The sequence below is a fragment of the Megalobrama amblycephala genome, linkage group LG8 (assembly GCF_018812025.1).
Source record: "Megalobrama amblycephala isolate DHTTF-2021 linkage group LG8, ASM1881202v1, whole genome shotgun sequence".
NCBI classification, from domain to species: Eukaryota; Metazoa; Chordata; class Actinopteri; order Cypriniformes; family Xenocyprididae; genus Megalobrama; species Megalobrama amblycephala.
In genome coordinates, this window is record NC_063051.1 from 28,319,202 (window position 1) to 28,345,860 (window position 26,659).

At 34.0% G+C, this 26,659-nt stretch overlaps 1 protein-coding gene across 5 annotated transcripts in view; it reads left to right on the plus strand.

The window, feature by feature from the left end:
• Positions 1 to 26,659, plus strand: part of palm3 (paralemmin 3) — a 60,461-nt gene that overhangs the window by 27,234 nt on the left and 6,568 nt on the right. For 4 of the 5 annotated variants that reach the window (XM_048200372.1, XM_048200370.1, XM_048200373.1 and 1 more), the window contains exons 2-5: positions 11,178 to 11,232; positions 16,706 to 16,786; positions 19,700 to 19,818; positions 26,225 to 26,330. In XM_048200372.1, the coding sequence (XP_048056329.1) occupies positions 11,185 to 11,232; positions 16,706 to 16,786; positions 19,700 to 19,818; positions 26,225 to 26,330 (354 nt within the window). In that variant the 5' untranslated portion in view covers positions 11,178 to 11,184. Of the gene's footprint in view, positions 1 to 7,137; positions 7,411 to 11,177; positions 11,233 to 16,705; positions 16,787 to 19,699; positions 19,819 to 26,224; positions 26,331 to 26,659 lie in introns of those variants that run through there. The other variant, XM_048200371.1, reaches the window with a different exon arrangement.

The following is a 26,659-nucleotide window of genomic DNA, read 5'->3' on the forward strand; positions in this document are numbered from 1 at the left end:
AGTTAAATGAACACCATTGATTCTAGTATTCAAGAAACAAGTAAAACCCAATACAACTAACTAGAATCTAGAGTTGTCAAAAGTACCGACTTCGGTACCAAGTCGGTACTGAAATTTTGAAAATGTGACGCTTTGAGCGCTGTTGAGCGGATTCGTAAACGCCTCTGATTGGCCACTGTGTTTATGCACTTATCGGATATGTCTGTGATTGGCTTCAATGTAACTTCAATGTGTTCAATTGTAAATAGTCATCAATGACACTCTTCACTGAGCGCTTACACAGATACACACGGGAACGTTTGAAAGCAGGCGTCTATCGCAGACCAGTCCGGTGATAGAGGCCTGCTTTCAATCATTCCTGCTCCCGCTTTCAAAGCGATTTCAAATTCAAACACTTCAGCATGCTTTCAAATGCTCCCGTGTGTTGATAATGGTAGCCAATCACAGACATATCCGATGAGCGCGTGTACACAATGGCCAATCAGAAAATTTTCCGAAATCTGTACTTTTGACAACTCTAGATTCTAGTTAGTTTTACATGGTTGATTCTATTGGGTTTTACTTGTTTCAATGTAGAACCACAGTCTATGATTGAATCATGTTCAGCCAAAGAGCATACCTGTGCCAAAGGTATGCTATTTTTTTTTGAGTGTATACAGTGAGACATAACATTACGGCCAATACATAGACCAAAAATGATGTTTTGAGGCTCAGATATTTTGAAGTCTACCTGTGTATATAGTTGACATCAAAGCATTGGTTTTGGAAGAGAGACATTGTAAAAACTAGATGTCTGGAACTGCATGAAGTCCACATGAGTTTAGAAGCACAATCAGTAACAGCAGGATTTAAACCTCTAGGTTGAGAAAAAATGAGCAGTTGCTATAGAGATATCTGAAAATATTGTTATTGTTTGGAAGTGTTTATTACTGTAGACTGCTGGTATTAAGCTGCCAGTGGCTAATGCTCTGTTTGAAATTCTCTGCATGCACAAATGTGGGAAATGAACACTCAGTCAGGTCAAGACTACAAAAACTCAGCAATCGCATCAATGCAGCTTCCTGTTGCCGTTTCAGCCGTGGATATTCAAGGCTAGTTGAGCACAGATGTGTTTCCTCTCCCTGCGGAGGGCTGCGTTCCCTGCTCCAGGTGCCCTGTTGACAGGTTTGTGAGCTTTAGTACAGCTGTCAGAATTCCTGCTAGGAATCTTTTCAACATGCTAGTTGGCACTAGCACTGTGATAGCTGCTTTTAATGAATTGGTAGGTGAAAAAAAAAAAAGTGGGAAAAGTCAACCCAGAATCATTTGAAAAACGTGCCCGTGGCAACATTTCTTGCACATTTCGCAACATTTTGTTCAGTGAAGTGTCCAGTGAGTGACGCTAAAAGCATGTTCATTACGTTGGTTGTTGTACGTATCGTAGCAGTTCAGAAATGAAATGTCCAAAGTCCCGAATCACAAGTTCAGTGCTGTACCAGTTTATAGTATAGTATTGTGCAAGAAACCACCTGACTGCTTTTATTTTTTGATAATCTGTCCCTGTACTCATAATTTGTTTGAAAAGGAATAAAAGTTGTTGGTGTTTTATTACAATTAATTGTATGTATAGGTACATTTTCAGAGTTTTGCAGTAACGTAGGTAGAGGCAGGTTTTTCCAATGAGTATTTTGGGAAAAGAGATTTCTTGTACTGAAATACTTTGGTCAACTATTTGAAGAGTCTTGAAGTGCAGCTCAGCAGTAAACAGTTCTATTTTTACACTCGGCGGTTGCTAAGACTACCAGATAATTCCCAGCATTATCGATAAGCATTCATAAAGCATCACAGTTCATTGCCACATGGTGCACAGTCATAGCTGACAACTCATTCAGCCAAGAACAGGGCCGTAGCCCAGCTGTGGCGAACGTCCGCTCAGTCATATGGGACTATAATGAGGTAAACTACATTGCTTTGTGAAAATGGAGAATATTAAAGCAGAAAACATGCAAGGCAGTGTGGGGAAGTGTGTCACTCTGTGCCAGGGGCAGAAGCTTAGCAGCGGTGGCTTCCATGTGGCTGCTTTCTACTTGATGTTTGGATTGTGACATTTCTGTCATTTGCTGCTTGTGATGGCAAGTTATTATTTTGATTATAATTTCTGTACATTTAAGTAATGCATCATGAATAAAGTATTTGACCAGGCAGAAAATATAGACAAATGACCCTCAGTTAACTATTTCAGCTTGAGGGGATTGAGTATATCATTCTGTTTTTAGTCTTGTTTGCTAAGGTATGCATCACGATTTCTATTGCTCAATACATAATATTTAGGGTTTTTAGAAAACTCCTGATCCTAAATATTAAACTATGATGCATAACTCATCATGCACAGTTTGTGCCACAGACATGAATGGTACCTAAAATCATTGATTACCACAAAATGATTTTTACTCTTCATTTTCTTAAAAAAAAAAGGCTACAATAGTCCACTTTAGACATTCTACCAACTATAAGTAATTTTGCAACTACATGTCAACTAACTCTCCTTCAATTGCTACTACATGTTAACTAACTCTCATTAGAGTATTAGTAGACTGTTATATAGGGTTAGTAGAATAAGTTGTAAGACATGTACTTGCGAAGTTACTTGTCAGTAGAATGTCTGTTGGGGAGCGTCAAAATAAAGTGTTAGCAGATACTAAGCAGACAGTCTACTAATATTCAAATGATTGCAGTTGCAAAGTTACTTATAGTTAGTAGAATGTCTAAGTGGAATATAAACAGTGTTGCCAAAAAAATAAATAAAAAAATCAAGGTTATGGTATGACAATAAATGTGAATGGGGGCAATGTAAAAAGCAGAAATATGAAGCTTGTAATTTTTATAAGATTTTATTACAATAAGTCTTTGAAAATGTCTGTATTGTTTCAGCTTTAAAGCTGTGTTTTACAACCATTTTGGGGTTTATGGTGTTACGTTGTTATGGAAGCAAAGTTGTAAAATTGGATATAACTTTACACAAAAAAGGTTGTAAGCATTATTTCCGCATTAAAATCATGTTAACACATATTGTCTAGGTTTTTTTTACTTTTAATACAGTGAGGATTTTAACGTTTATGGACTGGCTCCATTCACTTCAGTTGCAACTGTATTCAGGCTTTCTTTTTTTTAAAGGAGAGAAGGGAGTTTTTTTCGTAATCAACATTGTCACAAATACCGTTGATTGAGCTTTACTTGTACAGAATCTAGATTCCTTAAAGATTTTCAGGCAAAATAATCCACAGACTTGCATTGCGGAGAGACCGGAATCATATAGAGATCAGAATATCAGAGAGACTTGTGGGTGGGCTGTTTTGACTAGCAAGTAACTGGCTTGATACTCTCGACATCTTAGTAACTCTGCACTGTGGCAAACATCTAGAATGTGGGTGATTGTGGTGGCGAGGCAGTATATAGACGTTTTGTTAATTTCTCAGTTCCCTCTTTCTAAAGTGTGAAGCTGACATTGATAACTAAAGAATTTTTTGAGAAAATACACAAAGACGGTGCTGACTCGCTTTGTTTCCTCAGGGTTTACTGCGGTTTCTCATGAATGTGCATAATTCAGAGGATGGGTAGTGTAGATTACAACAGAAAAGCTATGTGATGAAAGACTCATTATTATATTTTCTGCTACATTTGCAGCCTTCCTTCATGTAAATGGTTGAAAATTGTCAATATTATTGTTAGGGGGCGTGTCGGTATGTGTGTGTGCATCTGAAGGTGAGCGAGTGTTTCATCTAAGTTCCCATGATCTCCTTCCCCCTGAGGCTCCATTCATCTCTCATGGTTTCCAGTGGGGTATGTCAGTCAGGCCTGGACTCCAGCAGGGTAAATATACACTCTGTCCAACCGCCCCAACACACGTATTTGACCTAAAACCCTGTCATCTCTGCTCATTGCTGTATTTACAAGTGCTCTGCAGCATGACTTAATTTGAAGACTGAAGTCATCACTTGCTAGTTAGAGGTTTTTGCACACCCCGCACTTAGTTTTTGTTTTTTTTACTTAATCTAAAACTCTTTTAAACAAGATATTTTCATAAGAAGCAACACTCCATAAAATGTTAAAAATTGTTTCCATAGACTGTATATTGAATATAAGTTTTCTTTTACTGCACTGGAAGTTTTTTCACATTTTAACTGGTTTACACTTTAAAAAAAGTGAAGAAATCTGCCAAAGAAAGACAAAATATGCATTCTTTGAAAACCAGTCTTGTTGTTATGCATCTCTGTTTTTTTTTTAGTTTAGTTTTTTTTTATATATATAAATATTCCTGGTTTGTGTACCTTGTGTTTTTATTATTTGGACTTTTAGGTTGCATTCTGCCCTGTTCTTTTCCTGTTTCCTGTGCCACATTTTGTAGTTTTCTTGATGATTAGTTCCCTGATTATGTTTTTAGTCCAGTATACCCTGTGTTTATATAAGGTTCGTTCACGGCATGTCTTCTTTACCATAATGATTCTGAACTGTAAAAAGTGTGCTTCATGTGCTTGTAGAACTTTACAACATGTAATCTCGTAATTTTCTGAGAGCTACGACTTGTACCATGTGGCCGCTGTACCACCTGACCACTGCAGATTTAAGGTGTGTTCGACTTGAAGTGGCGCTGTGCAGACCGATCAGTGTATGAGATCAAAGTACTGCGAGAGCAATTTGAAAGCACCTGGCGTGAACGCAGCAATAAACCCATGTTTGTTGTGTTGTTTGTCAGGTCTTTTCCTTGTATGGCTGTTTTGTTGGTGTCCTTTATTCTTGTTTCCTTAGTTCCTAGATGTTCTGCTCCTTGTGTTTTTAGTTGCTTTGTTAATAAATGTTTATTGCAGTACTCCCCTGCATCTCTAAAGTTCACCAAATGTGTCTCTTGTCGAGTAAATTTCTTGTTTTTTTTTTTGTTTTTTTTACTGTAAAATAATTATTTTTTATTAGTCTATTGGAGGGACAGTGTACACTAATAAACATTACTGTAAATGTGCCAGAGTTAACCAAAGGCTATTTTTCATCTGTAGTCCCTAGACAGAATGTCACCCTATAAAACAAATTTAACCTTTGACATTACAAAATTATTAAAATTGTTATAAACATGCAGAAAAAGATTTGTTCCAGCCTTGTGCAAACAATAATTTTCTTAATCACTATTTTTTTCCTTGTTTTTCAATAAAAATCTAAGCATCCTTAAAACAATATACACTATATTGCCAAAAGTATTGGGACACCCCTCCAAATCATTGAATTCAGGTGTTCCAATCACTTCCATGGACACAGGTGTATAAAATCAAGCACCTAGGCATGCAGACTGCCTCTACAAACATTTGTGAAAGAATGGGTCGCTCTCAGGTACCATGATAGGTTGCCACCTGTGCAATAAGTCCATTCGTCAAATTTCCTCACTACTAAATATTCCACGGTCAACTGTTAATGTTATCATAACAAAGTGGAAGCAATTGGGAACAACAGCAACTCAGCCACAAAGTGGTAGGCCACGTAAAATCACAGTGCGAGGTCAGCGAATGCTGAGGCCACAGTGTGCAGAAGTCGCCAACTTTCTGCAGAGTCGATAGCTACAGACCTCCAAACTTCATGTGGCCTTCAGATTAGCTCAAGAACAGTGCGTAGAGAGCTTCATGGAATGGGTTTCCATGGCCGAGCAGCTGCATCCAAGCCTTACATCACCAAGTGCAATGCAAAGCGTCGAGTGGTGTAAAGCACACCGCCACTGGACTCTAGAGCAGTGGAGACCTGTTCTCTGGAGTGACGAATCACGCTTCTCTGTCTGGCAATCTGATGGACGAGTCTGGGTTTGGTGGTTGCAGGAGAACGGTACTTGCCTGACTGCATTGTGTCAAGTGTAAAGTTTGGAGGAGGGGGGATTATGGTGTGGGGTTGTTTTTCAGGGGTTGGGCTTGACCCCTTAGCTCCAGTGAAAGGAACTCTTAATGCTTCAGCATACCAAGACATTTTGGACAATTTCATGCTCCCAACTTTGTGGGAACAGTTTGGGGATGGCCCCTTCCTGTTCCAACATGACTGCGCACCAGTGCACAAAGCAAGGTCCATAAAGACATGGATGAGCGAGTTTGGTGTGGAGGAACTTGACTGCACAGAGTCCTGACCTCAACCCGATAGAACACCTTTGGGATGAATTAGAGCGGAGACTGTGAGCCAGTCCTTCTCGTCCAACATCACTGCCTGACCTCACAAATGTGCTTCTAGAAGAATGGTCAAAAATTCCCATAAACACACTCCTAAACCTTGTGGAAAGCCTTCTCAGAAGAGTTGAGGCTGTTATAGCTGCAAAGGGTGGGCCAACTCCATATTAAACCCTACGGATTAAGAATGGGATGTCATTAAAGTTCATGTGCACGTAAAGGCAGGTGTCCCAAAACTTTTGGCAATATAGTGTATATTTACTTATATTTACTAGAAAACTACAAAACTGTGCTTTGATTTTAAGATATTAAGACTTGTTTTCAGAGAACATCTTTTTTTTTTTTTTTTTTTTTTTTTTTTTTTTTACATAACTTTTGTGAGGTTTTTGCTTAAAATAAAATCACTTATCACTATGGTGAGATATTTTCTAAAATTAAGTCTAAGCAAAATACATAAGACCATTGTTTTTGAGGCACATATGTGAGCAGCAGCATTATAAGATAATAAATGTTTATCATATTGTGTAATCATAATATCGCTCTCCGGATGAGTTTCCAGGTCACAATAATAATTAAGCAGGTGTTGGTGTCGTTGTACCTTTGTAGATGGCGGCATGTTTCCATAGCAACAGCTTGGGTGGACACACCTGATAATAAAGGGTGTGCGAACGAGAAAGCGGAGGAGTGCATTGTTTCTCTTGCCTTTTCTGTTGTGTTTTTTAATTCTCTTTTCGCCTTTAATTCTCTCTTCTCCTCTTCTCTTTATTTGTGCCTGACGGATACGCAAAGCTCCACATTTTAATTAGCATCGAACTTTCGGTTGAGACCTGAAGAGAGTGAATCATCAAAGGCTCGTTTTTGTTTATTCCTCGGTGCTATTCTCGGCAAAGTTTGTCTCCAGAACTCAGATGAGACAGCCTGTTCCCCTCGCGGCCGTTTGGAAGTTACCCATTAGCCTTGGGGAAGAAAATGAGTAAACACTTTCTTTCTTGGTAAAAGCATATCTCTCCTCTCTCGCAAAGCACACGAGAGACACCGGAAGGTTCTTTGTCACAGTCAGGGCCTCGTTTGACAGAGTTTACAAGTCCTGTGATTCCCTGCCATAGAAACCCGGAGGTCTCCAGAACCTGTGTCAAAACAAGCTCCGCAACAAGCTATAGTGAGAAAGAAAAGAGAAGCGTTTTGTTTAATCTTCCTGTATTTACCGGTTTGACTGTATTCATTGGCATAAACTCAAACAAAGGTGGGTTTATTCTGTTTAGCCTTTGCACTTCCATATATTTATTATACACACCCATATTTTTTCCCTCCCCAAGAAACAGACCATCTCCTGCAGGGTGTTCCAGGTACGAACATCAACAATGATCAAACAACGCGATCTGTGTGTGTTCATGTTTGCAGACTTGAACGTGACCTAAAAGGAACAGCTTCTGTTCTCAGCTCTCTGTTCTCTGTTAGCGCCTCAGGCCTGTTAGACGGCTATGAGAATGATCAAATGTCTTCCTGAAAACATTTCATATTTGCTCAGTCAATGTATAATATATATAAAATATTAAATATATGCATTTGATTCCCAGGAAATACATGAACTGGTGTAGATGCCGCAAAAATAACAATGAGTTAGAGCCGTGGCTTCTCGGCTAACAAAAACATGTTCCAAGAATGTTTTGCTAATGTTATAAAAACGTTATTTCTGAATGTTCTCTGAACGTTCAAGACATTCAGTTTTTTAATGTTTTAAAAACATTTTATCTTGGTTATGCAAACGTTACAGGAACATTCCATTTTATCATTTTGCAAGCATTATGGGAACGTTACTTTTGAATGTTCTCTGAATGTTCTGAAACAAGTAACATTTAAAATATGTAGTAAAATGTACCTTGAACGATGTATAAATAACGTTATGCTAATGTTTTGAAAACATTATTAAAGTCCAGATAACGAACTGACATTTTATTAATGTTACTGGAACAACATTTGTTCGTAACTTTGAGAGAACTTTGAACCTTGCCAGAACGTTAGCCAAAGATCAGAAAACATTCCCTGTTTACTGGGTTTGTGGTTAATGCACATACTCTGACACATTGAACAGTGGTGCTCATAGTTATGAGTTTGAGTCTGGCTCGTGTGGTTTTCTGATCCTGTTCCCCCATCATGTCCTGTCCTCTCTCTCTCACTCTGTCCTATTCAAGGGATCAGTGCTGGGTAGTAACTGGTTTAGTAGTAACTAAACCAAACCAAATTCTAATCCTATCCCTACAGAAAGTACATGTAATTACTTATTATTCAGTACTTAACTGTATAATTACAGTGTAATAAAGTAAAGTGTAACCCTTAAAATAAAGTGTAACCCTTTTTTATTGATTACATGGTATTACATGGAAGGCTTTTGTCTTTAAAACACATTAAAATGTACAAATTCATGTAATTTGATATTTACATGCAATGCAGGGATTGCCCAACTTTTTTGTCATTTGAACCTCTTTGACCCTTATATATTTACTTAAAGTACCTCCTGAGATTTTAAGTTAATAATTTAGGTCAATAATAATAATAATAATAATAATAATAATAAATAATAATAAAATTAAGTTCACTGTTCTCTGATGTTCACTGTAAAAAAAAAAAAAAAATCCCCATAAAATTTACGGTAAAAAAAACAGCAGCTGTGGTTTCCAGAACTTTACCGTTTTAGGTTTTACGGGACAGCACTTAGTTTACGGTCTATTTTACAGTTCAAAAACTTATAATTTAAAGGTTTATATTGTAATAATTATGGTAACTGTTTATTTTACACACTTTAAAATTTTTTTTTAAATTTACGGTAAAAAACGTGTTTCATTAACTGATATAATGTTAATTTACCAACCTATTGAAGTACTAATATCTCTTTTGTACCTTTGTAACACACTGACAACCACCAAAAACAATGGTGATGAGAGTCACATGATGAATCAGAGCTCATCACAAGCAACTTTTCCACAAGCTGAGAAGGACAATATTAATATACAGAAGGTGCACACAGTGTCATTCTCACAAACACTAAACACCACAATGGTAAAACACGTGAAATTTTAAAAATGCAGTAAACATTAATGTAACAACATTAGATGTAACATAAAACTCTAATGTACATAACTGATTAGAAAAAACTAAGAAGAAACTTATATTTTCGCTGAAATAACTTTTATATCAAATGACTTTTGTTATTTTTCACTTCCAAAAACTGTAAATTGAATGGTATTTTACCGTAAAATTACATTAAATGTACCATTAGGTCTATTACAGTTATTCACCGTATATAGTATGAAAACTTTCACCGCAGCATTTTTACAGTCTTTTACCGTTAAAATCACGGTCATTTTTTACAGTGTTGGTGAACAAATAAAATATTTCATCTTTTTTAGTAAGTGTTTTATTTTGATTGTTTTTATTTAAAAAATATTTATTTTCAAATCAATGTAATAAACAAGTTAGGTCAAAAGTAATCAAAAAGTAGTCAGATTATATTACCTTAAATATGTAATGTAATGGATTAGCTACTCTACTAACTACAATTTTTGTTATGTAATGTGGAACCAGTAACTGGCTACAATTTGTACATAATCTACCGAGCACTGCAACGAATCATGGGTTACACCGCATCTAGCCTACACCAGACGCGACTTTTATCGCGCCACGCCTCAACAGCTAAAAGCTGTCTACACTGAACGTGACAAGACGACCGTTGGAAAGCACTTGGACTACATCAGAAATAGAACGGGGAAGCCGTTTACTGTCGGGAATTTGTGGCGTTGCACTTATTATTACTGTTTGAAACAAGTTGTCTTTGTACATATATTACATTTTTGCTGTAATGGCAAAGCCGCATTTTCTACAGCTATTATTCTAGTCTTGTAAGAATATAATATAATGTTATATAATTCTTCTAATGTGCTAATTTGGTTCTCAAGCAACATTTTTTTTATATAATTAGCACAATTGATAAAGGTTTGTGCTGCTTAATGAAGTATAAAAAGTGCAATACTGTCTCTTTTTTTCTTTTCTTTTTTTATTATAAGTATGTAGCTACACTTGGTTATAAGAATTTTTTTTTTTTTTTTTGAAAAATGATATTTATTCTCACCAAGGCTGCATTTATTTGATAAAAAAAATATATAGTAAAAGCAGTAATGTTGTGAAATAGTTTTGAAATTTAAAAGAACTATTTTCTATTTTAATATATTTCAAAATGTAATTTATTCATGTGATGCAAAGCTGAATTTTTTTTAGCATTATTACTCCAGTCTTCAGTGTCACATGATCCTTCAGAAATCATTCTCATATGCTAATTTGCTGCTCAAGAAACATTTCTTATTATTATCAATATTGAAAACAGTTGCACTGCTTAATATATTTGTGGAAACTGATACATTTTTTCATGATTTTTTTTGATGAATAGAAGTTTTTGTAAATTAAAGCAGAGTTTCAAAGCAAGACATTGACACTCATAAAAAGAAAGACTTGTTGGTAAATGATTAGAGCATTATGGGTAGATGGATTTAAGTTTTTATAGTAAGTGAGCTGTTTTGGGGGCAGTTTATGAGAAGTGAATAACGAAATACAAGATGAAATTTGTCTGAATGTCTACATAAACTCCTAGAATGCAAAAAGTCTTGCTTTCGTTGTTGCACGTGGATTCTTTGAACAATACAGCATTTATGAAATACAAATAATCATTCGTAACATTGTAAATGTGTCTACAGCAATTTTTATAAAACTGCATCGTTATTGAACATAAGTGCTAATTTCTTTAAAAAATTATAGTATTTATATCCCATAATAATCGAAAGAGTGCATAATTGATGTTTGAAATATTTAGCTCTTTTCAAATAGCCCATTTTAAAGTTTAATCATCTGTATAGTAACTGGATTTTAAATTTAAAATTAAACTTGTTTTAAAATGAAATTTAAAAAAAAAAAACAACAACCTGGAAATAAATAATGCAACCAATGTCTCTTATATTCCAGGTCCAGGATGGAACATGAAGCGGAGAAATACCAGCAGCGACTGCAGGCTATAGCGGTACGTCCCATAGATGCCATGTTTATATTTCATATATCATTATATGACAAGCTGAACCTGCTGAACAGTGTGAGTGGATTAATTTACCATTTAAATGACAGCAGCACTTAAGCCCCGCAAACAGTGTCGTGCAGAAACATATGGACACATCCATCATATTAGCGTCTGGTGCTGTTTGACAACACTTCTTATTGCAGTACCTGTGGACTTTCAGCGGTGGCACTTTTAATAGAAACATGCATGATAACAAATAGACTGTTCTACAGCATGTCTCTCACAGTACACACACACAGGCATGGAAACTGGTGTTAGCTGTGTTCATGACGCTGAATTATTAAGTGTGATGGAGTCTGTCCAGACCAGGTAAAACTACACCAGACAACAGCAATGACGCTGAACCTCTTCACCTGCTCTCTGACATACAAAATATTCATGTCCTCTGAATGCATTTTAGTACTTATTTCAAGTCGTAATGACACTCGGGCTCAGTGGTTGATTATGTCCAAAATTCAACATTTAAATATGTAAAAACCAATATGGAAAACTTATGGTTACAGAGGACAAAAGTGGGATTGGAAATACAATCCAGGTGGAGAGATGATACTCTTGGGCAAACACGCTCACTTGTATCTTGAAGTGTTTGTGTTCACATGTTTTTTTTTTGTGCATATTACATTGACGTACTGTACACTGTTTGGGAAATAGTTTATCACTAAAATAAGAGGTGTAACGTACCTTGTTTCTGATTCATGGCTGTGTAAAAAAAAAAGTAACTAAAACATATTGGTTAAATAATAATAATAATAATAATACATTTTGTTGGTTCACTACCATTCAAAAGATTAGGGTCTGCAAGGTTTTTTATTGGTTTGGAAAGAAGTTTGTTTTATTTGATCAAAAATACAGTAAATCACTTAGTTTTGTTGTGGTCACGACATATTAACTTGTGGGAACATGATAATATGTTGTGGCCATGAGATAGTAACTTGTGGGACATCATATTAACTTCTTGTCAACATAATAATATGTTGTGGCAACATACTTATGTCATGGCCTCAAGATCCTATGTTAAGGGAACGATATATTTTTGTTGTGGCCATGAGTTAAATGCGTAAATGCGTAGCAACCTGGAATGATCAGAAATGGATAGGCCTGTAATAATATTTATTTTTAATTAAGAATGACAAAATAAGGGTGAAATATTATAATTATTATTATAATATTATTATATTAATATATTATAGCCTACTATATTGCCTGCGGTGATGCCTATGGATAGCATTCAAATGAAGTTTATTATCAATAAATTATAAACAAATATGTAAGAACAGAAAATAATATAGGCCTACAAGAAAACATTTTTATCAATCCCATCACACAGCCTTTTAAAATCCAGTCACTGTATCTTTATTTATTTATTTACTTATTTATCCATTATTATACAAATTAACAAAATTAAGATAGCCTACATATTAGTGAATGGATTTCTAAGTCTTTTTTTTTTTGTAGCTTAAATATTCTTTTAACATATAACAAATTATTCTAACTTCATTTGAATGCTGTCACGGGCACGAGGGGCTACAAATAAAAACACGCTCATTTATCGTCAGAAATACATAATTTTTCTACAGAAATACAGTCATAAATCAAAACTTTATTGGCATATTTGGGCATTTACAGTTTTTACAAAATATATACTTTAAGTAGGGCTAACATTTAATTAAACAGGTTAATTAGGTAAAGAGATACAGGAAATGAAGGAGAAAATAAAGAGAATACATAACAATGAATAAAAAGTAATAATAATATAATAATATTAAATAAAAAAAATAAACGATCAGTGAATAGATTTAAAAATCTAGAGATAAAAATGTACAAGGCCTATTCTTTTAACATTTATTGATAAACTTCATTCAAATGCTGCTATAGGCACCATTGCTCACAATACAATATAATAGGCAATATGTTAATATAACCATTATTTAATTCTGTGCTTTTTATTACTTAAAGATACATATTATTATAGGCCTATCCATTTCTGATTGGTTATTTACGCATTTAAAGGTGCCCTAGAACTTTTTAAAAAAAGATGTAATATAAGTCTAAGGTGTCCCCTGAATGTGTCTGTGAAGTTTCAGCTCAAAATACCCCATAGATTTTTTTTAATTCATTTTTTTAACTGCCTATTTTGGGGCATCATTATAAATGAGCCGATTCAGGGCTACTGGCCCTTTAATTCTCATGCTCCACGCCCATGGAGCTCGCGCTTGCCTTGAACATTGCATAAACAAAGTTCATTACATTACAAAGTGTTCGTCTTGCATGCGGCATCATGTGTCGGATTATGTGAGTATTGTATACTGTTATATTGTTTACATTTGATTCCGAATGAATTTGAGGCTGTGCTCCGTGGCTAACGGCTAATGCTACACTGTTGGAGAGATTTATAAAGAATGAAGTTGTGTTTATGAATTATACAGACTGCAAGTGTTTAAAAATGAAAATAACGACAGTCTTGTCTCCGTGAATACAGTAATAACCGATGGTAACTTTAACCACATTTAACAGTACATTAGCAACATGTTAACGAAACATTTAGAAAAGACAATTTACAAATATCACTAAAAATATCATGATATCATGGATCATGTCAGTTATTATTGCTCCATCTGCCATTTTTCGCTGTTGTCCTTGCTTGCTTACCTAGTCTGTTGATTCACCTGTGCAGATCCAGACGTTACTGGCTGCCCTTGTCTAATGCCTTTCATAATGTTGGGAACATGGGCTGGCATATGCAAATATTGGGGGCGTACATATTAATGATCCCAACTGTTATGTTGAGATTCGCCTGTTCTTCGGAGGTCTTTTAAACAAATTAGATTTATATAAGAAGGAGGAAACAATGGAGTTTGTCGTTAGGCCATGACTTATCATGTTTCCACAAATTAATATCTCTTGACCACGACATATTATAACGTTCCCACAAGTTAATATGTCGTGGCCACAGCAAAACTAAGTGAATTGAGCATGTCCCCTCCTAGTCACAGTAAAAACTGTAATATTGTGAAGTACTGTAACAATTTAAAATAATGGTTTAGTATTGTAATATAATATAAAATGTCATTAATTTATGTGATGGCAAAGTAATACTCCATTACTCTAGTCTTCAGTGTCACATGATCCTTCAGAAATCATTCTAATTGCTGATTTGGTGCTAAAGAATCATTTCATTCATCAATGTTGAAAGCAGTGCAGCAGGATTTATTATCAAGAACAGCATTTATTTCAAATAGAAATCTTGGTAAGACTTCACTTACAGGCTTTATTTATAATGCATTATACAAGTATTTTTAAAACATTAATTGTTCCTTGTAATGCACATTTATAATGCATTGTATGGTCTCATGAATAATTGTAATCAGTTATAGGGTACAATGGGGCTAAAAGCGCCGTGGTGGCAAAAGGCGCCTTGATATTATTTTCCTCTAAACCACTAGATGGCACAAAATCTTGCCGCAGCACTTTCCTAAATATCCGCTTTTCAGGATGCACGTGCAAATTTGTCTGATCCTTGATGCGATCGCGGGCAGCAATGCAAAGTTGATTCTGAGGTAGTTTGATCTAATATTTGATGTTTTTTAAAATGTTGTTGATTTAAGTAGCTAATGAGAATCAATTAAATTAATGTTTGTATTTTCAGACAAAGGTCTTCTTAATGATTTTCAGTTTTGTTAAAGGTAATTCAAGCAACAGTTTTTCAATAACGGAAGAATATGTGAAAGTATGGTATTTGGGGTAAAAAAGCGCACCTGCTGTTGGGGCAAAAGGCACCATATTTAACATGATAATACATAGTTTGCTGACTTTTCCATTTGTTGATATGACATGGTTAGATTCACATACCAAATATCATATATCAAAAGACTGTTGAGCGCATGCGTAAGAACAACCCTCCTCCTTCGAAGGAACGCCTCCCAAAACTCGTAAACACTCGTATTGGAACACGAGTGTTTACCACCGGCATTCGCTGTGTCATGTTAGTGGATTCATTATGTCGGACTCACCGCAGGTAACTCATAATCTGCAGTTGTTACTCCTGTCTCCTGACAAGAACATTGCATGCGGCGCCTGTGGAGTGTGGAAAGTTACTGGAGCGCGCAGCCGCGCTCGTCTCTCACAAGGAACGTCATGGCAGTGATTGACAAGCCAGAGGGCCAATCGTTTACGCGATGATCGCGTAAACGATTGGCTGATGTTTTTAAGGCCCTACCTCGTGCACAGATGATGTATATTAATATTATTCCTTTCAGTGCACCTAATAAATAGTCTTTTATCAGTTAGTAAAGACAGTTTCAAGTAATATTGCAAAAATGTATAAAACAAAACATCCTCTTTAGCACCTTTAATCATATAATAAAATATAATTTACTGTCACTACTATAAATCTATATTAAATATTATGGGATCTCCTTCATTGCTTTCAGAATCTTTACTTTTTAAAGTAATTTGTTTCTGTATTTTTTTAAATAGATTTTTATATTAACATAGGCCTATTTTAATAACAGTATATTTATTAAACAAAAATTAATTCTTTTATTTATAAAAATAAACAGAAAATAGCACAAACTTTGTTAAAGTGATTCTTTTGAACAAGTATTAACCTAGACATTATTAAAAACACATTATTTTAGCTAAAGTATTTGTATGAATACTGTGTGCCTTTTACCCATGTGTGGCTTAAATGGTCCCCCTCACTACCTCATATATTTATAAGATTTTTAAACAAATTTAACCACTTTTATGATTTATTTTCACACAATATTGAACGTTGATGCTGCTCCATCAATGTTCAATACAAACATATATATTTTTCCTGTAATCATACACTTTGAGAGTAGTGAAAAGCACATTTTCTTTTCTTAAGGTGTGCCTTTAGCCCTGCTGTACCCTAATACATTTTGATACTTTGCTATTAATTGTTAGAAAGTATAATGCATTAAAACATATGACAAGTAACCAATTTCAGATGTAACAAGTAATCTGCATATATTATAATGAATTGTAATTTTGTTTTAATTATTTTTGAAAAGATCTAATGCATTGTAACATACATTATGAGTACTGTTATAATGCATTATACATAAAAGTTTTAAGTAAAGTGTCACCGAAATGTTTTATAACTTTATAAATATCTTTACTGTCACTTTTGACAAACAAACAAACAAAAAAAACCTTTTAATACCCAAACTTATGAATGATAGTCAACATCCTGTTACCCCTGTTCCATTATTTAACAGACAAAGTGTCAGACCAAAAAGTACAACAAAAAAATCAAGATTTTATCAAAAACTGCTGGTAGATGTGACATCCCCTGCCAAAACTGAAGTGTATCCAGCTAGCAGGAAGCCGCTTTAAAGCAAAGTACATGTCAGTTTATGCGTGCATCATGTCTGTTATAATTTCTGCTTTTCAGGAGAAACGGCGGATACAAGAAGAACAGGAGCGAGCCAGGAGAGAGATGGAGGACGAGCGAATGAGACTTCAGCAGCTAAAGGTGTGACCTCACATACACACACACACACACTTGCCTGCACAACCTGTAACCTTGTTTTGCAGCCAGACACGTCAGGTCACGTTTGTGTTAAGCAGGTTACGTCATGGGGTGGAATTTCACAAAAGTAGGCCTATATGCACACACAGAAAAACCAAAAATGCACACAGTCACCAGAGCCATGCGTACAACACAAGATACAGATCCAGGCTTGACATTCAATGTATTCAAACACACAACCTTCTTGAGAATTGAAATGTTACCCTGAAGGCTTTATGCCTCCTCTCTCTTTCTCTCTCTCTCTCTGTCTCTCTCTCCCCATTGTTTCATTAATATTTCCAGATTGGCGTTCCCTCTTCCTATTCCTTTGTGTTCTTAGTTGGAAAAAAGACAAAAATCTACATTGTGTGTGAATGTGTGTGTACATTCATGGGTGTTTCTTCAACTGTGAGCCCTTATTTCCTTGTACAAAGAAAGTCTCCTAAAGCAAATTTTACACACTGCTAGTTAATTCATTTTAGTGATATTCAACAGTGTATATAATGCGTCACAGCAGAATGACATTTGTCATTTTTTTTGTTGTCACATTAATCATTTCCACCACATCTCAAATCAAATTATTCCTATATTCCTATATATATATAATATTTTGTCATAATTTGACAAAATGACAACTTTTTCTCACGTCTCACGTTTATTTCATGCCATTCCCTGACACTTATGAGGTCTATTTCTACCACATAAGAAAAATATCGTCATCTGGTAAATCATAATTAGATAAAGTCATTATGACAAAAAGTTGAAATTATGAGATACTGAGTAATATTTATCAAATTGAGATTTTAAAAAATCATAATTGACATAAAAGCTCAATTTTTATCATTATGACTTTCATAATTTACTTTTTATCTCACTTTTTGTCACTTTTTTTATATCATAATTATGTCTTTTATCTTTTTATGTCATAAATACAGTTTTACTATACCAAAGCAGAAATGTGCTTCCATACCCTGTTGTGTCAAATGAGCAAACTAACTTCTGATGAAACTTTATCTGTGGCAAAATTGTTAGACGTGTATGTGTAGAATTGTCACATGATAAATATCAAAATGGTTTATGATAATCACTGTTTATATAGCTTTTAAAACATTAAAGATTGAAAGTCTGGGTAGGGACAACAATACAAGCTATACATAAAAGGCATTTGAAAAGCAGCAAAACTAAATTAAGGAAAGGTGACAAGTTTCCCAGATAGTTTAAACGTAACCCTTATATAGCAAAAAAGTTGTCTTGGTATTAATTAAAACCAACCACTGGGACATAAACGTGACAAATGGGCAAAACACACCCTTATGTTAAGTAGCATAAAATGTGTGTGTGTGTGTGTTTGTATTTGGGGTTTAATGATCAGCCACTGTTGTCTTGTGCTAGTTTATATTAGTTCGCTTACATTTTCAGTTTCCATGGTGCACATCACTTCCTGCGTGGCATCTGGTGACTGCAATGTTCTGTGCATGTTGTGGAATTCCCCGTTGATCTACATAGAGATGTGTTTTATTACTTGTAAAAGACATAAAATAATACACTTTAGATGGTTCTGATAACTTCTGATAACTCAGAAATGAGTTGCTACTTGTTTTTGCTGTTGAAGGGGAAATTAGAAGAGGAGTGAAAGTACTTCACTCAGCAGAAAATTTCATTTTAGACTTTAACCCTTTGGCATTTTCTAAATTGTATAAAGGATGTTTTGCAACACAATTATTCATTCCAAGTGCACTGCAACTTTTCAACTTTCTTCAGATTTTTAGTGCTTTAAAGACCCCATGAAATGGTTAGACGAACACTTTATCTTTTCTTTGTTGTATTGTCTCCTGCTGAAACGACAGTTGAGGTTGAACATATATATAACAACTTGACAGCTTGGATAAAAGCAATTATGCATTAGTGCATTAGTGCAATCAAAGACACGTACTGTTATTAGTCAGTGGCAGGTACAATTAGGAGAAGGGACATTAGCTATGTTTAAATGCAAAGTTGTGAAATTTACTTATGGGCAAAATTGGAATATCGCATAAAACATTTGCGAATAAAGCACCGATTCCGTCCCATGTGTTCAAGAGAACGAAATTGTCACTTCCTGGGAATTTGGCACAAAATATCTGTAATATTGGAAGTCATTGCAATCGGGGAAGCCACTGTTTCTCTTTTTTCATACAAAACTCAATAAACCCTGTAATGTTAACCTGCGTTCGGATGCCTGGTGTTTGTGAACACAATTGTGTGAGACAGTTCTGGGACTCAACCATTTTGATGACAGACTTTGGCTTAGGCATTTCAGAACAAACAAACTAACATTTGAGATGCAGTACAGTGAAATAGATCTGCTGGTTGATCTGTTGAGGCAAAGTCACATGATGTTTTATTTGCGCATCGAGGGATTTATTCAGTAAATGTGTTTCCACTGTAGTCTACTTTTTATCTCCTCTTATTGGATAAAAGAATTATCCACCTCAATTGAGCGCATAGGTTTTTTATGTGCATTTTTTAAAATTGTTTCCATACAGTATTTTTTTTATGCAGTATCCCAAAATGCGCATAAAAATAGGTATATGGACATAAACAATTTGGATTTTATGGTGTCTTGAAAAAAATCAAACCATGCCACAGTTAAGCAACTTAACCAGAACAGCTAAATAAACAAGGTTAATATTTGGTAATTTACATTTTTGTCACTTTTGTGATCTTAAGCATAACCCTAGCATCCTGGTCATAATTGTCCATTGGTGTGAATAGACCAATAGCTCCAGAAACCAATGTGCTGCAATGCTGTTAGTGTGAACTGCTGATAAGACATCAATTTAAATAACATAGGCCGCAGTAATTACCTCTACCTCCTTTTCCCTGTTTCTCTCACAGAGGAAGTCCCTCAGAGACCAATGGCTGATGGAAGGACCTCCCACATCTCCTGACAGTAAAGGACCCCGATCGCCCCTCTGGGGCCATAAAGCTCAAGAGATTGAGACTAACATTAACAAGTACGATTTTTAATTGTTACATTTTATTTAACCCTGTCCCTGAGGTTGTGGATGGTTACCAGAACATTTATGTGTGGTTGAATTGTTTTTAGCACATAGCTATGTAATTTATAGGTTGTTTAAAGTATTAACCGTTGTTACACAGTTGCAAGCATGTTTTTAGTGCATTGCTAGGTGGTTGCTTGCCAGTCTAAGTCAACAGAGCCCATCTAGAAGTTTTCCGATCTCAATATATGGAATTTTTCATCCTTTTTATTTTGCACTAAGCATTTATAAATATATGATTGCTTAGAAAAATAATAGCACCCCTCTCCTCAACTAACAGCATTATTTGAGGTATCATTCATGTTCGTATTATAAAAAATAACCCCAGCTGCGTGATTCCAAAACTGTCTAAAATATATTTCAGATATATGTTAAATATGTTATAAACAGTTTTTCTTTATTGTTTTTCAAAATATATTTCATTTAAACTATTTCATTTTTTAAAATATATTGTGTACAATATATAAATACATTTAGAATGAATATATATATATATATATATATATATATATATATATATATATATATATATATATATATATATATATATATATATTATGTTATATATATATATATATATATACACACAGTACAGTCCAAAAGTTTGGAACCACTAAGATTTTTAATGTTTTTAAAAGAAGTTTCGTCAACTCACCAAGGCTACATTTATTTAATTAAAAATACAGTAAAAAACAGTAATATTGTGAAATATTATTACAATTTAAAATAACTGTGTACTATTTAAATATATTTGACAAAGTAATTTATTCCTGTGATGCAAAGCTGAATTTTCAGCATCATTACTCCAGTCTTCGGTGTCACATGATCCTTCAGAAATCATTCTAATATGCTGATTTGCTGCTCAATAAACATTTATGATTATTTTCAATGTTGAAAACTGTTGTGTACTTTTTTTTTCAGGATTTCTTGATGAATAGAAAGTTCAAAAGAACAGCATTTATCTGAAATACAAAGCTTCTGTAGCATTATACACTACCGTTCAAAAGTTTGGGGTCAGTAAGAATTTTTATTTTTATTTTTTTGAAAAGAAATGAAAGAAATGAATACTTTTATTCAGCAAGGATGCATTAAATCAATCAAAAGTGGCAGTAAAGACATTTATAATGTTACAAAAGATTAGATTTCAGATAAACACTGTTCTTTTGAACTTTCTATTCATCAAATAATCCTGAAAAAAAATATTGTACACAAATATTTTGTACAATTGTACACATTAAATGTTTCTTGAGCAGCAGATCAGCATATTAGAATGATTTCTGAAGGATCATGTGACACTGAAGACTGGAGTAATGATGCTGAAAATTCAGCTTTGCATCACAGGAATAAATTACTTTGTGAAATATATTCAAATAGAAAACAGTTATTTTAAATTGTAATAATATTTCACAATATTACTGTTTTTTACTGTATTTTTAATTAAATAAATGTAGCCTTGGTGAGCAGACGAAACTCCAAACTTTTGGACTGTACGGTGTGTGTGTGTGTGTGTGTGTGTGTGTGTGTGTGTATATATATATATATATATATATATATATATATATATATATATATATATATATATATATATATATATATATATATATATATGATACATATTATGTATTATATATATATATATATATATATATATATATATATATATATATATATATTATGATACATATTATGTTTATATATATATTTATATATATATATATATATATATATATATATATATATATATATATATATATGCATGTATGTATGTGTGAGTATGTGTATATATATACAGTAGTGGCCAAAAGTGATGTCTGGCCTAGGAAAAATGACATCTTCACACTTCAAATATTATTAAAAATTTGTTAAAGATTTTGCAAGCGCAGTTGTGCTTGGAGTCAATTGTTTTATTTGTAATAACGCAATGAAACATGACAAATTGTGCGGACATAATTTTTGGCCAGGCTGTCATGCAAAGAAATAATGAACACATGTAAAAACAAGAGAGAACCAATGAAATATTAATAATTGATTATGTTGTAGTCAATGTACTGTATGCTTTTTCCTGTGAGCTTTTTGTTTCCTATGCATTTTCTGCATAGTAAAATAGAAGTTGCAGCTGTAGTTTGCCCTATTTTGCCAAATAATAAGTTTGATAGATACCTTAACCAAGTTTAGTGTTTTGTTCTTCCCTCATATTTTGATGGTTTAGTCAAACTTTAAAACCGTCATAGAAACTCTCATGAATAATGAACGAGATGAGTTACACACTGAAGTTTAATACTTTAATACGTAGGGGTTCGCTCACATCTCTAATCATACACACAGTAGTAAGAATGCTTCCCTTTGCAAACACCACTAATTATTCCTGCCAAAGTGCTGGAGCACCAAGCCGGTGATGGGTTTTTATCCCCCAAAATATCTTTCTATTTCTGTGTGTGTGTGTGAGAAGGAGTGTTTGATGTTCCTTCTTCGCACATCAGCATTTATTTGCTTGACTGAAGGAGATGGTGATTACTGTAATAAGCTGGCCGCTGAGATGTTCTTCTGTATTGAAGCAGGGCTTTAATTAGTCAGAGCAAAGTTTGGCAGTAATAAGCTGCTCACAGGTCTATAGGGAACACACTTTCATGGTGTGTAAACAGCCATCTGAGGCTTCTCGTCCTATGAGAAGTGATTCGTTTAATGCGTGTGTTTGTTACAGTGCAGTTTTATATAGCTATAAAGCATGCTGTGATTTCCAGAGTAAATTGTGAGTGAGTAAATGAGTCCACGTGAGTACAGTTTCACTTGCTCATCTCATTTGTCTGATAGTAAATCCTGAAAAACCCACGGTATATATTTTGGGAACCTGTTGGGGAAGCTCCAGTGAAATTGTAGGTTGTCAAGCCAATCATGACTACAGTCAAGCTACACTTTAGGAAAAGTTCTTAGCTACACTAAAAGCTACTAATAAAAAGTACATTGAAGCCATTTAGGGGGGCATTATCAAAGCTTTTTAAAGTCAGTGTTAATTGCTCATTTTACGTCCATAATATATTAATGAGTGAAACAGGATAGCAGCCTGGGAATCGATTGGATCTTGAAAAATAGGCCATGGCAAAGAAATTTTTTTTTAAAATAGGGCACAATGTACTGTATTAATTTAATTTTATTAATTTAATTTATTGTTTTTCCTGTATTTAGAATTTTGCACTTCATTGCGTTGTGTTTTAGGGTTAAGGGAAATGTCCATAAAATTACTGGATAATGTCCGGGTAATGAACTGCCAGTACTTTTTCTGTTATTTTTACGGATTTGTTTTTTACTGCGCAGAATGCAGCCAATATGCCTACATAGATATTTGGAAAGTCATTTCAGAGGAAGAACAAGTTATTACATTTCATTGCTTTATAGCTATGTGTGCTGATGAATCCTTAGCAATACTCAAGAAAGTAAATAGGGTAAATCTTGAATTCATAATTTCATTATCAGCACTTGAACAGATAAATTTACACTAAATGCTTAGGTGGAGCGTGTTTAAGGCTGGATAAGGCTTAGCCTTCCCCTGGCCACGGACTTGAGACTAGCGTAAAAAAATTTAAACTCAATCCACTGCCTACTGCTGCTTCTGCTTGCTTTTAAAGGGAAAAGCTGCCTATAACTACTGGTATAGGATCAGTTTTCTCCGTAATAATAGGATATTGGCGAAACAGATTTGGCAAACGATCCAGTGTGTATCTGTGTTTGCGCTCTGTAGAATGTCAAAGCTTTCTATTTACATGTTTTTGTCACATTGAGCGACATATCTCTTGAATTTTTAATGAAAAAATCAACAACTAATCAGAGGTGTTTAAGTTAGCACTGAACAAAAACTCCGCCATTTTGAGTGGATTCTGAATTCTGCACACTCGCAAACAATTATGTAAATAAATAAGAGATTCATTGTTCCGTCAGCTTCATTGATTATAACAGGACTTTGTGAGATTGTGATGAATTAAGATGAGTGGCAGCTTTTTAGTGATTATAAAGGGAGCGCTCTTTGCACACTTTCTGCCATGCCAAATCCTGCATACAGTATGCTTGCTTTTCTGTTAAAATGATCAGTTGTTTGTGAACTTAGATGCTTTAATAACAAAAAAATTATCAAGACAATTTATGCTGGGATTTGTAGGTTGTGTGGTGACATGTAACTTGAAACAATTTCAAGGAAATCTATTTAACCCTTATGCGGTCTTCGCTTAAGGGACTACACTCGTGGTCTTTGGGGTCTCTGGAGACCCCGGCAACAAAATGCAATTTTGTAACAATATAATATATTTTTTAAAAACCAATGTAATTTTACTCTGTTTATTAATGTTTTTTCTCAACATTTGTGCAGTTTTTGGAGGATTTGTGATATCTTTTAAATTTATATAAATAAATTAAAATATATATTTTTAAATAGGTTTTTATGCATAAACAGCTTTTTATGTAAAATTCACTTTATAAAAGGCCCAGATTTCTAACTTTCATTCATGGGGATAACATGGATAATTTGACATGGTTCAGTGTGAGATTTTTGCCCATCTTTTGAAAAATGCAGTTATAAAAGTAAAAAAATATAATTTTTACCAGTAGATGGCTGCAGAGCTCCACTATTTGCTATGTGCTATTTGAATGATTGAAAGATGTCTTTTCACAAGTTTTTTCAGTTGGATTCATATCTAAATGTTATGAAATCACAAATATAACAATACAAATTACTTTTTGTCAAAGTTTAGCATTTTTTGTACTGAAAAAAATTAGTTTTTCAATAATATCATCAATAATGTAACCCACAGAGACCCCGCTTAGAAATTGGACAAAATCCATTCTCAAAATCAGAAACAACGCACAATACACGCAGACAGAAATGAAGTGGCACACTTCCAAAAATGCAAAAAACATCCTCAATACAAAATGGACATGCTCATACACACACGCACGCACACAAAAATAAAAATTATTTATTTTATTATTTTATTATTTTTATTATAAAATTATTATTGAAAAACTGATTTTGCCCTGCACAAAAAATGCTAAACTTTGACAAAGTAATTTTTATTATTATAATTGTGATTTCATAACATTTAGATATGAATCCAACTGAAAAAAACTTGTGAAAAGACATCTTTCAATCATTCAAATAGCAAATAGTGGAGCTCTGCAGCCATCTACTGGTAAAAATTATATATATTTTTTTACTTTTAAAACTGCATTTTTCAAAAGATGGGCAAAAATTTCACACTAAACCATGTCAAATTATCCATGTTATCCACATAAATGAAAGTTAGAAATCTGGGCCTTTTATAAAGTGAATTTTACATAAAAAGCTGTTCATGCATAAAAGCCTATTTAAAAAAAAAAAAAAAAAAAAAGTTTTTTAAATGTATTTATATAAATTTAAAAGATATCACAAATCCTCCAAAAACTGCACACATGTTGAGAAAAAACATTAATAAACAGAGTAAAATTACATTGGTTTTAAAAAAATATATTATATTGTTACAAAATTACATTTTGTTGCCCGGGGTCTCCAGAGACCCCGAAGACCACGAACGTAACTTTTTTTTTTTACACTAACATAAAACAAGATATCACTCCAATTTTTTTTTATTTGTAGATCTTAAAAGTGTTAACCACTGTACAAAGTCTCATGCCATTTGGACAAAGAGAAATTTTTTTTTAATTTGAGCAAACATCGTTTGCGGGTCAAAAAGACCCCGAAGACCGCATAAGGGTTAAATTGTTTTAAAGGGGAAGGATATCTCCTTAGCCTTACCCTGGAGTTGGTTCACCCTCCGCCTATAAATACCACCAAGAAATCACCATAATATTTATAACTAAAACATTGGAACAGCAGCATTTGACTCAATTTTATACTATTTGTAAAATTATTGTAATAAATATCATTTTGTCTATTGCTTCCAAAAAAAAAGGGTAAAATGCTGTGCAGGATTTAAATGAATCAGTGAAACATTTTTTTTTACCAATTAATTTAAATGTTTAAATGAACTAATTGGCCAAGATGAATTAGACTTTCATTACTTCATATGGCAGGGTAGACAAACAAAAATAAAACAAAACCAAAAAATAAACAAAAAACAACATTGTTTTGTCAAGCTTCTGGAATGATATTGGAAAAGTTAGTACTGTTACTACTTTTAGTTAGTAATTCACCAACATTACTTTTTTTTCCCAGAAATAAAACAGCTTCTAATAGGAACTGTCTTATTTCACATGTACAAATTCAAAAGGTGTGTGTAAGGAAGTATTAATTAGTTGTAATTGTCTTACTTAAAGAACAACAGAAGCCAATAGTAGTTTCCCACCATATAAAACATGACGTGTGTATGTGCATTAGATTACAGGTGACGTCTGAGCAGTTGGCAGAGGAAGAATTCAAACTAAAGAAACTCATAGAAGACGGTTCCACTCAAACTGGCACAGATGCTCAGGCACAACATAAGGTGAGAAACCAGGTCTGACAACATGATCACGCTGAACACACGTCTGTTACTGTCACACGTTTGCTTTCCTCTGCAGTGATTTCACCTCCTAAATCATTTTTGGAACCATTTACATTATACTGTTCAAATGTTTGGGGTCAGCAAGATTTTTTTTTTTTTTTTTGTGAAAGAAATTAATACTTTTATTCAGCAAGGTTGTGTTAAATTGATCAAAAGATTAAAGACATAATTTTACAAAAGATTTCTATTTAAAATAAATGCTGTTCTTTTGAACTTTTGAAATATTCTATTGAACTGTTCATCAAAGGATCATAAAAAAGGTTTCACAG